General features: G+C 43.6%; 1 protein-coding gene across 2 annotated transcripts in view; it reads left to right on the top strand.

Annotated features, from left to right (window-relative positions):
- Window positions 1-256: 256 nt before the first annotated feature.
- The window catches only part of cdh8 (cadherin 8), an 84,048-nt gene continuing 70,746 nt past the window's right edge, over window positions 257-13,558 (top strand). For both annotated transcript variants that reach the window (XM_046399291.1, XM_046399370.1), the window contains exons 1-2: window positions 257-696; window positions 2,708-3,241. In XM_046399291.1, coding sequence (XP_046255247.1) covers window positions 2,984-3,241 — 258 coding nt within the window. In that variant the 5' untranslated portion in view covers window positions 257-696; window positions 2,708-2,983. The remainder of the gene's footprint in view (window positions 697-2,707; window positions 3,242-13,558) is intronic.

The following is a 13,558-nucleotide window of genomic DNA, read 5'->3' on the forward strand; positions in this document are numbered from 1 at the left end:
GGCCACAGAACTGTAATGCAGTGAGCCTACATGACTGGCTCTACTTTCCACTGTGCCAACGGGGCTACAATGTGTGTGTCCATCTGTTCATTGCTTAACCCTATCAAATGACAGTGTAAATGAGCTGCCTCGGTTTCGTTTCACAGATCGCATGGCCTATTTCATCTTCACCACGAACGCAGTGGAGTGAGGGCCAACTCAGGCGCCGCAGACTCAACAATGAGAAGAGTTGGAATATCGGAGAAAAATACAGAAACTGAATATAGCGATGAGAGAAATTTAACTGCCCACACCAGTGTAATATCTACAACAACCCGAGACGAAAAGCTTTGCACGTTTGCCTGGGAAGAGCGGCATGCATTCATTTGCGCGCCTGTTGACCCGGCTCCTCATCAACCCAATGAGCGCCGCGAAGGGGAGGCTCTCTTCGCCACCGTGCATCTCTGCTCCATCTCCTCCTCACTTTTCCAGTCAGCCAGCAAGCCGGTCGGAGCTCTTAACTACAACCTCAAACACTGTCACTCCGCCTTGACAAACTGCAGGAAGGATTTCTAGCCTCTCACCTCTCCGCCTTTCGCTCATTTGCCCACCGCCTCGAATGAAACACGTTGGACTTTCTTTTGCGTATTTTGAGAGAGAGAGAGGAAAAAAAACGGTGAAATGGTGCAGCAGCGGAAAAGGATGCAAGTCTCACTAGTAAGTACAGCCCGTCACCACGCTATGTAAACCTAACAGGTATTACTGATTTACACCAGTGTTTAGTGAAGGGGTTTAACAGGACTTCAGCTTTTCTCCACCTCGGGGATACGGTTATATCCTTCCACATTTACAGGAGCGAGATGACACGAAGCGCCAGAACTAGTCCACAGAAAGGTCTGCAACTTAGGCTATCATATTTATTCACATTTCACTTGCATCTGTCGCGGTGTGAGACGCACATATACTGTCTGTGTATGTAAACTGAGCTGCTTATGCGCTCTTAGTGCCACATTTGATGCACAGAGAAGAGCTGAGTGGAAACGATGTCTCCTCAAAGCGTAAAACTTCAGAGAGAGGACGAATTTAAGTAATCGGAGTACGTGCTGCAGACTATAGCGGATGCGTAAAAGGAAAGCGGCTTCGTCAAACTTTGTGGGTCAGTTCGTGCTTCTATTGCTTATTTATTTTACCGGCTAACAATACATTGGGAAATACATGGTCCTGTGCACGGAGCACCTTGGACAGCTCCTCTGCCGGCTGCAGGCGCTCAGTTTCCAGGCTGAGCAGTCTGGACCGGCTGCTCTCTGGCGGGGAGCTGTCCTGCCCCCGTGGTGCTGAAACTGCCTGCTTAGTCACGCACCGTACTAACATAAAATGCACTTAAAAGAGGAAAATCATTTATATGTGGTTTGATTTTATGAGGTTTATAATTTTAACCGGTTTACAATCTCTTTGTCTTCCCCCCTGTCCACCGCCCCCCTTCTTTTTATTATTAACCTGATCCGTATCGCTGAGTCTCCGGGTCAGTGCCAGTAGTTGGAGAATGTCACAGTAACTCGGATCACTCCAGACTTTCTGATACTGCAGCTGACTTCAGGTGGAATAAGTTACAGCTTATTGTCTTTGGAACTGCATTGCTGGAACAAATGAGCGTATGACCGCAGTGACACACCGTGTGTAGTAAAAGTTAGCAGAACTAACACTGACACTGTGCTGCAGACGAGCCATTCGGTGCTGTGATAGAATGTCCACCTGCATCAGCTTTAGCTGAGGACAACACAAAGCTCAGCCCTTTGTGTCTGTGCGTTTTTATCCGGTGGTTGTACATTCTGGTGAAAAACGCACATCAGTGTGTTTTAAAGGCCAAACTGTTTTTGATCAACGGACAAAAATGACACCGGTTTATTTTTAAATAAATAAATAATAATCTTATTGATACCTTATGTCACTCTGCTCTATGCAGTTATTCTTATTTGATTACAGTCTTTCTGTGCTTAAAAAAAAAAAAAAAAAGTTTATGTCCATGCTTATCAGGCAACAGCAGCTCCGATGTAATATGGTATATTTGATTCAGTGATTCTCTAAATACCTTCACAATGATCTCATCTGGATTACTGTGATATCCGTGAGCTACAGCGCTGTTGACATTGTAGCGCTCACCTGCAGCCACCCTCGAAATCTAAAGCTGACACTATTGCATGCACGCGTGCACGGATGTTTGAAGAATTGTGAGTGTTAGCCTCTAACAACATTTTCATCCGTATGTATCGTCAAAAACAAAACATTAATCATAAGAAACATGTAATTGTTCAAAATCTTTCCAGGATAATCCCCAGAACAACAGATTAAAGCAGGGCAATCTGATGTTGTGGGCTGAATAGCCTCAGAGCACAGACATACCCATTTGTCGTTCAGTTGTAGCAGGATAATATGAAATCAAGATTGGAATAAAGCCTAATGGCCGCTATAGATAGATCATTTGTAATGGTGATGTGACATCTTGACATACTAAAATGAGAATTCCCTTCCTGTTTTTGAATCCTCTTTTTTTATCTTTCTGCTTAGAAACTGATTTTTTTTGTGTCTTATTCTGGCTGTCTTGTCTGATTTGTTCCAATGTTTATTTGACCCCACTTTCTTATTCCCACCTTCCTCTTTCTTCTGTGCTCCCTGACAACTCCTCACAAGACTAAAAGCAAACTAACAAACTGTGATTGCTCCCTTATAGGTCTCCCCCTCGGAATAACGCCAAATGGATGCTGTGCTGAGCGCCTCACCCCCTCACCAACTGCTATGGAGGCATGCCAAGCCATGCAAGTGACCTTTATCACACCATGAATGCAAGCTCCGCTGTTCAAAGAGGACACAAGTAACCTTTTCTTGTTATCTAAGAAGGAGCTGTTGATCTGAGCAGAGGAGTTGGAAACGAGAGACCTAGAGAGAAGAGTCTTGTAAAACAAACAAACAAACAAACAAACAAACAAACTAAACACACAACGACAGGATGCCAAAGCGGTCCGAGGAGATGCTCATGGATCTGTGGATGTCCTTGCTGCTGGTGTGGATTACGTGTGTTCCCTGCGTGTCTATGACTCCGATCATAGGCCAGTCCAAAAGTACACAAACTGGTGGGTCTGCAGTGGTGGCGAGTGGGCTTGGCGAAGGACAAAGATTACTGAGTCGCGCCAAGAGAGGATGGGTTTGGAATCAAATGTTTGTGCTGGAGGAATTTTCTGGACCAGATCCAATTCTAGTTGGCAGGGTGAGTGCTGTGATTGTCAGCATTATATTAAGCTTGCTTATCGTGTGGAAACATTAATTCGGCCATTTGAATGGTTCCTCCATTTTTTTTTTCTTCCCATGGGCAGTGGGAGGGTTTTGGTGGTGCAGGGGAAGCAGCGATATGGGGACAAGAGAGAGAGAGAGAGTGTGTGTGTGTGTGTGTGTGTGTGTGTGTGTGTTGTCACAAAACGCTTTTAGAAATAATTAAACTCATCATCAAATAAAAATGGCAATGTTTTTGCAGTGTTGGGTATCCGTGAAATCTCAGATACACACATTCTTACTTTACTTTTTTTTTTTTTTTAAACCACACTTACGATGTTCCTTACAAAACAGAGATGCATGAGAAAGGTTGGCTTTCTTTAACTTTGTTGTCGTTTTTTAATTTTATTGCCCCATTTTTGCTTCTACCCATTTTTAGGTAGGTGCGAATTGTACATGACATAGATGAGAGATGACTATTTTAGTTATGGCTAGCTTTTCTATCGCAGCTCTGTAATGAACAGAACTGCAGGCTAATCCTGCGGCTAAGGGCCACCTGCTCCCTGGCCTGTGTCAGGCAGGTTTCAAGGGAAGGGAAGGCTGCTGGCCAGCCTGGCCAAAGCAGCTTGTTCACAGCTCATTGCTGGGACTCACCTGGGGAGAGTCAGGCTGGCAGCCGCTCGCTTTCCTCCCCTAGAATATCACCCCTCCACTCTGGCATGGGCAGAAATGCAAGCTATCAAGCTCAATATTTGATCTAGTTCAGTAATAGCTTTTGCAAACAGTGTCTCATGCCTAATATTTCATAATTGGTGGATATTCCTTTCTTGTTTAGGAAATATTACACCTGTAGTGCATTGAAATATTTTCCAGCCCTTCAGACATGGCACCTGGCAGCACTACAGCAGAAAAAAGCTGGTTACATTTTTGTTGCACAAGAAAAATAAGTCCAAGTAAGTACTTAATTTCACTTCATCTTTCTCTCTTTCTTTTTTCTTCGATCCCGAGCGTTGTCATATGGCTGCATCAATTAAACATTTGCCACCATGCGGGATTTGCACCTGTGTTTTCTAAATACCATACGAACACAAAAATGCTGTTAAGTGATGCATTAATTTTTCAAGTGAGTCAATTAGGCAGCCTCTGCTGGATTTGACAATGGCTGCTCATCAAAATGCTGAAACAAACAAACACTCACCAGGGCCACAGTGACCATACGTGAGCTCAGAATTTGAAGGTTAGATCGCAGCTGAGCTTCATTTGACATATCACCAAGTAAATTGTTTCATATTTATGGATATTTAACCTGAAAACATTTCTTAAAAAATACAAAAAAAAAAAAGAAAAAAAAAAGAAAAGGAAAAAGAAAAAAAAAGGAAAGCCACACAAGCAGAAGATATTTAATGAGGACAAATGTGGATGACAGAGTTTTAATTTATAATTCTAAGCTCACACACACTCTTGCTGGGAATGCTGCGCGCCTCTGGCCAGAATTTGAGATTGAGATTGTCAACAGAGGATTGGTGGCACAAAACCAAGTTGTTCTCCAGATCATGAGGGATGCTTTCTTTCAAGGCCTCAGTTAATGTGTTGCAGCAAACCTGACTGGAGGATAGGTTAATCATAGGTATGGGCATCTTCCTGCTGAAGGACATGCAAGGATTGGGCACAGGATAGGGGGCCAGCTCTGGGTGAAGAGGAACTCAGTTTGCCTTTTGCAAGGCGATGATGATGGGTTGCGTTCACTGCAAGGTTAAGTGCTCATGAGTATGCCTGGCAGAGCTAAGATAAGTCCTGTGTTACACCAAGATGGCACAGTATTGGTTTAAGACTATAAATCTTTCTCCCTCTCAGTCCTTGTGTCTCCTTTTCTTCCTCTGTGTTTCACACGCTTAATTAAAAAATGAATCAAATGGGTGGGAGGTGTGATTCAAATGGGTCATACAGCTCTCTCTGTATTTTGCACAATTTCCTCTGCTGTGTGTGAGGCCGTCTGTGACTGTGGTTGTGGGTCCGTTATCAAGGAACTCCAAGCCAAGATTGGACTCTTTCCATCCCATAGTTTTGTAGTGTTGGTGCACTCTGAGGTTTAATTATACGTGCTTCCCCAATCTTTGTCTGTGACCAGGCCCCCCTCAACTACCCCAACAATGAGAGGGAGAGATAGTGTTTGTGAGAGGGACAGAGAGAGATTGTGCCATCGATTTTTAACGGCATGTCATTCTCAATGTTCTCTCTCAGCAGAGACTATTAGCATAAATGCAGGAAAGTGTGTGTGTGTGGGGGGGGGGGTGTATGGAAGAGTGAGAAGAGAAGGACAGCCACAAGGCGTGACAGCACCCTTCCCTTTTGCTGTTCTTCTTCAGCGCATCGTTTTTTCTTGACATTGTGATTCACTGAGCGGCTCGCTCGTCAGCCCCCGTCAGTCCTGTTGGCGTCGGGGAGGCAGACATGCAGTACCTGTTAAAGTGAAGCAGGGGAGACAGCTGTGAAAGCTTGTTGCTCGGCTGTAGCTTAACATGAACACGGTGTTGGAAGGGATTTTAGGATTACTCATCATGAGCCAGGGACCGCTCAGAAATAACCTATCATTAAGAATAGAAATAGACAAATAGAGTGTAAGCGTGGAAAGACTTGAACATATCGCTTATACCAACTGAGCCACGGGACATTTGCTCATTGTTGACAACAAGTGGGAGATACCACTTCAACTTGTGAAGACTCTCATGCAGACCATTTGAAGGTAGGCAGAGGGTAATTTTAGTCAGAGCATCTCTTGATTTCCCATTGCACAACCATAATGGTGAAGTGTATCCCGGATTTTAAAATGAAATGAGAGTTCTGTGGTTTACAAGGTTGTTGCAATCTTGTTGAAGACCTTTCTTCATTTTGGCATGAGGACTATGCAAACCCTCTGCAATGTCAGCCAGGTTTTCCCAACCGTTTTGCCTCTTTAGTAAAAGCTATTTCAATTATTCAAACATACAAAGAAGCAACTCATTTACATCAGGCCATTAAAGGCACAACACTGCCTTGGAACAAAAGACAAACAGTGAACAAATTGCTGTGTTTGCACCAAAGAGAAATCAGAATGTGTTTCCTTTGTAGTGTGAGGCAGATTGATGACAGTTAGCGCTGGAGTATCTTGCAGCCACAGATGTAACTGTTCTAGACTCCTATGCTTACCAGCAATCATTTAGCATATGCTGTGCAAGTATTAATAATGATGGATCCCTGTTTGCTGAATTGTAGTGCAGATGTGGTGAAATTAACTGATCCCTCGTCCCATTGTCCAACACTTTGTCCAACACAGCATTGTATGTGTTATTACACAAAGAGAATTGATAATCAAGCATTAATATTCATCAATTCGGGCTGAGCTGCAAGACTGCAAGGACTGACAGTAATACAGAGAGGAAAAAAAGCTTTGATTATTGATTCACCCAGGAAAGCTGATATGTCCAGAAGAAAAAAAAATGGTTTTGTCTCTTTGTGTGCGTGTGTGTGTGTGTGTGTGTGTGCTGGGGGAAAAAGAAACACAAGCTTCATTCTTCCAAACAAGCTGTTTGACAGGATTCCCAACAAGAGGGGCCACAGTAGCATCAGATTGGTGGTGTAATCTGCAGGCTGTTTTGCTGGAAGCAGAGGTGATATTCAGTAATATAACCAATGTTTGCTGTGTTCCCCTCAAAAATGAAGAACCTCTTCTAGTACTGACTTGTCTGAAGGGGCTCAATTGTTCTTTCTTGTTTTCCCCTTTAGAGATTCAGGTGAAGCTAATGAAAAATCACAGCTTGGATTCATTGGTTCAGGTTGTTCCTTTACTGAATGGTGTATGTATGAATTTTTCCATTGCAGTTAAGTTTGGAGTTTTTTATCACCTGAGTGAATTATCTTTTTCTGGGATAGTGTTCCCAATTCAGTTCAAACCTTTTTGTTGCTTTTGTTGCTTTCTGAACTTAATACAAGATTGTACTTGTACACTGGTACAAGATGTGGGACATCAGTCTTTAAATACTGATGCAAGCTACTCCTGTTCAGCTGGATTGCATTGGTTCTGCCCCCACCACCCCCCTACCCCACCTTTGTCTGTCTGTCTCTCTGTGATGGGGTGATTATGGAGAGAGGGACTCTTGAGCCCAAGAAAGCTTGCCTCCAGGGCTGATGGGGTGTGGTACAATGACATTGTTAAAATTTCTCCAAGTGTCGGGCTTTGGCGATGCAAGGCAAAGCTAAGACGAGATTGAGTCCTGAATGCAGCTGCCGGAGCACCCTGAGACTCCTTGCCTGTGGCCCTGTGGTTGCTACAGATCAAAGGTTGATCCCCCTTCTTGACTGAGTGGTGCCGATGTGGCCTCTGATTAGCGGGAATCCCCCACCTTAATCTGCATTTGCTCTGGCTCCAGCAGTTGAGCGGATATCTGGCTCTGCCTTTGATTGATGGATGAGGAGTGGGAGTTAACGAGAATATCAGCCCAATTATTGCCAGTGATTGATGGCCAATTTGACACATAAATTATAAGCATTGGCTTGAATATAATAAATTCTGAAATATAGCCCAAATTAGACACAGGTTCCAGTGCCACAGTGAGAGGGTTGAATCAAAAAGCTGTCATTAAATCCAGGAATGGAAAGCCCATCAGCGTTTGTTGGACTTCATTTAATTCTGTTTCTCACACCCACAACATCTCCTGAAATACAGCTCTGTAATCTCTCTTCAGGCAGCACCACAAAGATCCATATTGAGCTGCAGTCTAGCAGCAGCTCCTCTGTCTCTCAGCCCTTAGATCTCCATTCCCTGCTCTTGTGTAATTTGGAAAAAGAAATGAAAACATGCTAACATCCCTCTGTCCTCTGCTTCCACCTCTTTTCCCTGCTTTGTTACCACGCTCCTCTGTTTCCCAGAGGCTCACCTGTACAGTATATCACTAATGCTGGCAGAGCCATTATATCAATGGGCCATGGTCACAGTCTTCCTCTTGCTTTCCAATCGCTCTCTCTCTCTGCCTGTCCCTCCCAGTCTGTAATAAAACACTAGGCCCAGCGGTGGCTCTGATAGAGCTGTGGGATCGCATTAGTGCTGCCCTCGAAGAGCTTGACAGGTTGTCTATGGCTTTGTGTTGTCATCCTGGTTCCCATTAACAAGCTGTGTATGTGTATGTGCATGTGTGTGCCACACAGCAGTCCATTTGGGAGTGTTATAGACTAAAATAAGATGAGCGGACCCAGGCTTGGGTGGAGTATGTTTAGATATGAGGGTTATGTGTGCAATGGTAAATACAGTGTGTCCTTAAAGCTTTATAGCTTTGCAAACAGCTTTGCACTTATGAAAGATTTTCCCTTAACTGCTCTGTATGTGTGATTTGAGCCGAAACTGCAGACTGAAGGCTGTAGCATTTCAAATTTAAAGGTGACCTCATCCTCATTGACATTATTACTTTCCCGAGAAACACTGTAATGGCTTCTATCTTAAATGTTATTGCCAAGTAGTTTTGTTTTCACCAGCCTGTCAGTGATCATTTAATAAAAGTAGATGTCACTCATTCTGTTCCCCTCTATGTATCTTTAGACACTCAGCCACACACATAAACGTGGAGCATGCACAGCTCATAATGCCCTACCTTTCCTTTCCTCTCACACGTACATGCTGACCGCTGTGCATTAAATCGTGTAGTGCATTTTCTGCCTGTGTATTTTCATAAGGGAGCTGAAATCATGGTTTAGCTCAGTGTATCATAAGGAGGCACATGACGCATCCGTGATCCCTGGAAGCTCTCTTGTGGACATGCATCAGCTGCAATTAGAATTTAACAGGAAAGCACATCCATTCACACAGCTTCAGAGTCCCTGAGCAAAATAACAAGCTTGCTGCTATCACTCACATCTGTGGCTCAGTGTGATTAAATCCACATTGTACAGTAAGTAGATCATGCGGGGGCCACTTTCCTGAGCCTCTACATCGGTGCTAATTCATAACAAATGGATCCTTTATGGTTTCAACACGGACGTCATTGCTGCAGTTAGCTCTCTCATGTGTCAGTGTTTCTCAGTCAATAGTGTCAAACTCTTCCAATGGAAATCTAGCAAAGTCCTCGCCTCTCATTAAGTCTCGCCCAACCCGGTCACCTTTTAACTGCCTTCCTTCCCCTCTTCTCTCATGTCCTCCTGCCTCCCTCACACTCCCTGGCTCACCAGGCTTGGCCTGGGCTGGCTGTGCGGAGGTGGAGCGCTTAGCAGGCTAAATCATCTGGCACTCTGCCTCGAACTTTGCTCTAACTAATTTATAGGAATTAAAGCAGTTCACCTCAGATGCCTGGCTCGTGTTATGTTTTGGCTAAATTAGTCTAGTTTCTTTACAAAATGGGGGGATTTTGCTTTGTTTGGGTTATATCTCTCTCGAAGCATCAAGAGATGCATTTGCAATTTAACAGGCTTAAGCATCTCGGCCTTTGTCTTCTGCTGACATTTAAGGGATTGTTGATCTCTTAGATAAAACACAGGCCCGTGGATAGCCATATTTTAAACAGGCAGCGACAGACAACTAAATCAAGGCAACCATAAACAGCCTGATGTTGGTCACTCTGCTTGTGTATGAATCTGGACTAGGCAAAACACCAGGCAAACATCAGTACCAGTAAATGAGGTTACAATTATTCAAATCTGATTATTCAAATCAAATGATTATGATTATCTGAAACCTGCTAATTGGCCCTTGCCTCTGACATAGCAGTCGTGGGCATAAGCAGCAGCAGTGGCAGCAGCAGCTAAAGATTTATGCTCCCAGTGCCAGTGTGCTCTTGTGGGCTCGATGTTTGGCTCTACTCCCCAGGCAGCTCCTCTCCTATGGATAGAGCCCAGTGTATGTGAAATGCTGCAAGCGACTGCAGACGGCTTATCCCCGCGCCTCTGCTCCCATACACGTCCCATCAGCCAAACTGGGACTGCTGGAGTAATCTTGTTAAGAATGGATGTTGTTATTGTGCGACTGGATGTGCATTTGGCTTCACGGTTAGCTGGGAGCACACGTGGGCTGGAGCAAGAGAGACAATGAGGAAGGAGTTTTGGATCCTGGGGTGGGGGTGGTGGGGGGCTATTTCTGGCACTTAAAAGATGACAGTCCTCGACTCTCTTTCTCCGCCTCCTTACTTTCCTTCCTTGGTCCTTTTCTAGCTCTTCTCTGCCTTCCTCAACTCTTCCTCAACTGTCTCATGCAATATAATAACAACAAAGCAGCCTTGGTAAACAGTGAATGTGACATTTACTTGAAGATCGGTGTCCTCACCTATAACAGGTATTAAAGATGATGATTATTATCACCGCTGAGCAGAAAGCAGAGGGTTACTCACCTCAATCACTGAGCTGACAGTGAAAAAACACACAAGAAGAATCAATGGCTCCGTCCTTTGCTCTCTTCTCTCTCTCAATGTAACCACTCCTAACTCAGGTATCTGGGTGCCAACAGACTGTGGCTTTGACCTTTCTCACAAATGAATTATTTCAGTTTAATGATCCCTTCTGCAGAAAGAACAAAAAGGTAGCTGAAATAATAGCCAAGGGAGGAGTGGTGGGTACGTAAAAGGGCAGCCCCCCCCAACACACACACACACACTCCATACTTTCCTCTCAGACCTTACTTACACTCTACCTGTGAAGACACCTGTATCTCTCTAATAATGCCTTTCCCTTTTGTTTGTGTCTCCAAGGTGCATGTGATGCATCCAGCCTGAGCCTTATAAATGAACTGACTTCAAGAAAAAGTCCCCTGGATATCACAAGCAGGTGGTGATGATGGAAACACACACTTCTTTGTGTGTGTGAAAGTGACACTTTCTTCCTCCTCCAATGTTTGATTAATTCTTCTTTTTTTTTTCAGTTGGATCAGAAAAGGGGGTGGGAAGTGAAGGGGAGGAGGGTACGTGCATGAAAAATTCAAAACGTTATAATATAAAATCCAGATGAATCATGAATGCTTAATGCGAATCATGGCCGAGTGTGCAGGATGTTGAAATTGTTCTCAAAGAATCCTGCTGTATGTGCGTCGTATGCCAGCGCCGTGTGCACAACAAGGGACATGGCATGTTATGTCGTTTCTCTCAGCTGCTCTCTTCTCTCTTGATGGCAACAAAATGATGTGTTGAGGGACATTGAACAGAGCATGCCAGAAACATGTGAAAAGCTTTTAGGGGGTAGAGGCCGTCTGTTATCGAAGTCTGGCTAATTGTCTTTATCCGAGTCACAACTGCCTGTTGTTGTGTTTGTGGATTGGATATGCACCGATGGCCTTGCTGATGAAATATGAACAAATCTTTGCTAACACCCGGTCTTCTCTATTGTGTTTTAATGAAAGGAAGAGTTCCAAGAAAAACTTCTGCTATTATGAATAATAGAACATCCAATTAGTGTAACGTCATCGCAGACGAGTTTGATGAAACACTGGACTGGTGTAATTCTGGAGAAGTGTGAACATTTAGTGATCAAAGTGCGTAAGTTGATTGCTTGTGATCTGATGATGACGTAGCGTAGTGTTTTTATTAAATACCAAACAAGGATTTTATTCTTAACAAAAGTTAAAGTCACGTCACTTCACGTGTAAGTAAATATAAACTCTGATGATGCAGCACATTTTATATTTTATGACTGAGAGCCAGCAGGAGACGAGCTATTTACTAACTGGAGAACTTCATATTATCTACAAGTGTTGATACAGGACATGTTTTTCCCATTCGCTTCAATGAGCACACCCTTAACAGTATTTAAAAATTTAATATATGCCAATTTTAACATTAATATAGCAGCGAACAACTAATTGCTATGTAAAGACATATTGGACATGGACATTTGCTGGTGCTCTGGTGGCAGCGAATGTTGTATATTTCACCTTTAACATTTTTAGAGCGTGTATTACATAAGCTTGTATTTTCCTCGGAAGCTAGACCATCTGGCTTGCATGTGAAAAGTGAAAGCCTACCCTTAATTTCAATTTGTAACAAACAAATTACAGTCAGGACCAAAAATTCACTTGTCTTCACTGTTTCAGAATAACAAATGAAAATTCTCTTTTATCTGTTTTGGAAGTTACACTTTTAAATGCATACTGATGCAATGCATTCAATATTAAATTTAGATATACACAGTTACGGTAATTACATTTAATATATCATACATTGAATTTTGCTTTTGAAAACAAATAGTCATTTTCTATGCTTATCCTGCTGCCCCTGCAGGGCCACAGGGGGCTGGCACCTATCCCAGCATGCACTGGCCAAGAGGCGGGGTACACCCTCGCAGCCTGCCATGCTATCACACACATTCACACTCACATTCACACCTGCAGGCAATTTAGTATTTCCAGTTCACCAGTTAACTTGCATGTCTGTGGGCGGACACAGGAGCATATGCAGTAAAATCATGCAAAGTCCATACAGAACTGCTGTGCTGCCTTTATTAATTAATGTTATTTCTGGATTATGTTCATGGCAACATGCAAGGTAAAAGCTGCCAAATGACGGATAAAGACAAAAGCTTGATTTGTTATTCCTTTGGTTTGTTATACATTTGTGTGGTTAGGAATGCCATTTGAGCAATGCATTGAACTGAAAAGTATTTCCAGCAATATTATGCTTTGAGGACATTCTCTTTGCGTACTGAGCACTGAAGACAAGAAGTGCAACGATACTTTAAATTTCACAAAAAAGAGGAGCTGTGTCTTGGAGGGAAAACCCCTCTGAGTCTCATGAGATGACTCTCCTCGCCTCTAAGAAGAGGAGCACTCTGCCAAATGGCACATTGCCCTTTTACGTTACTTTCTGTGCTTTATCTGCGTCATGAAGCCGTGTTGCTGCTGTTAGCTGAAGAAGATGAGGAGCAGCTGTGGTGAAGCAGCAGTATTTTAATGGCTCCATGGATCCTTGAATGGTTTGTCATAGGGGGAAACGACCTGGGCCAACCCCAAAACCATTGTAGCCTCCATCTGGATGGAAGCAGACACACAGGTCCTCATTTCCCTCCATCTCAATCTGTGCAGCACTCCCAGTGTTTACAGAAGCCGCCGCCCGCTTGAATCACCACTTGCCAAGATGTGGCATGTTTATCAGTGTCTCTCTCTGCACACAGTAACATGCAGGCACATAAACACAGATGCACGTGCAAACGCAAACACACATTGTCTGTGTCTCATTGAGTAGCCAGATAAGAAAACATGACGCTATCTTTCTGGTTTGTCTGTGTAGCTGTGCATGCACGCACACACACACACACACATATGCAGACTTGCATTAAAGTCTGTGTGTGTACCCATGTGTCCGTGTGTTGTGCA

Source organism: Scatophagus argus, chromosome 1, assembly GCF_020382885.2.
Source record: "Scatophagus argus isolate fScaArg1 chromosome 1, fScaArg1.pri, whole genome shotgun sequence".
Lineage (NCBI taxonomy): Eukaryota > Metazoa > Chordata > Actinopteri > Scatophagidae > Scatophagus > Scatophagus argus.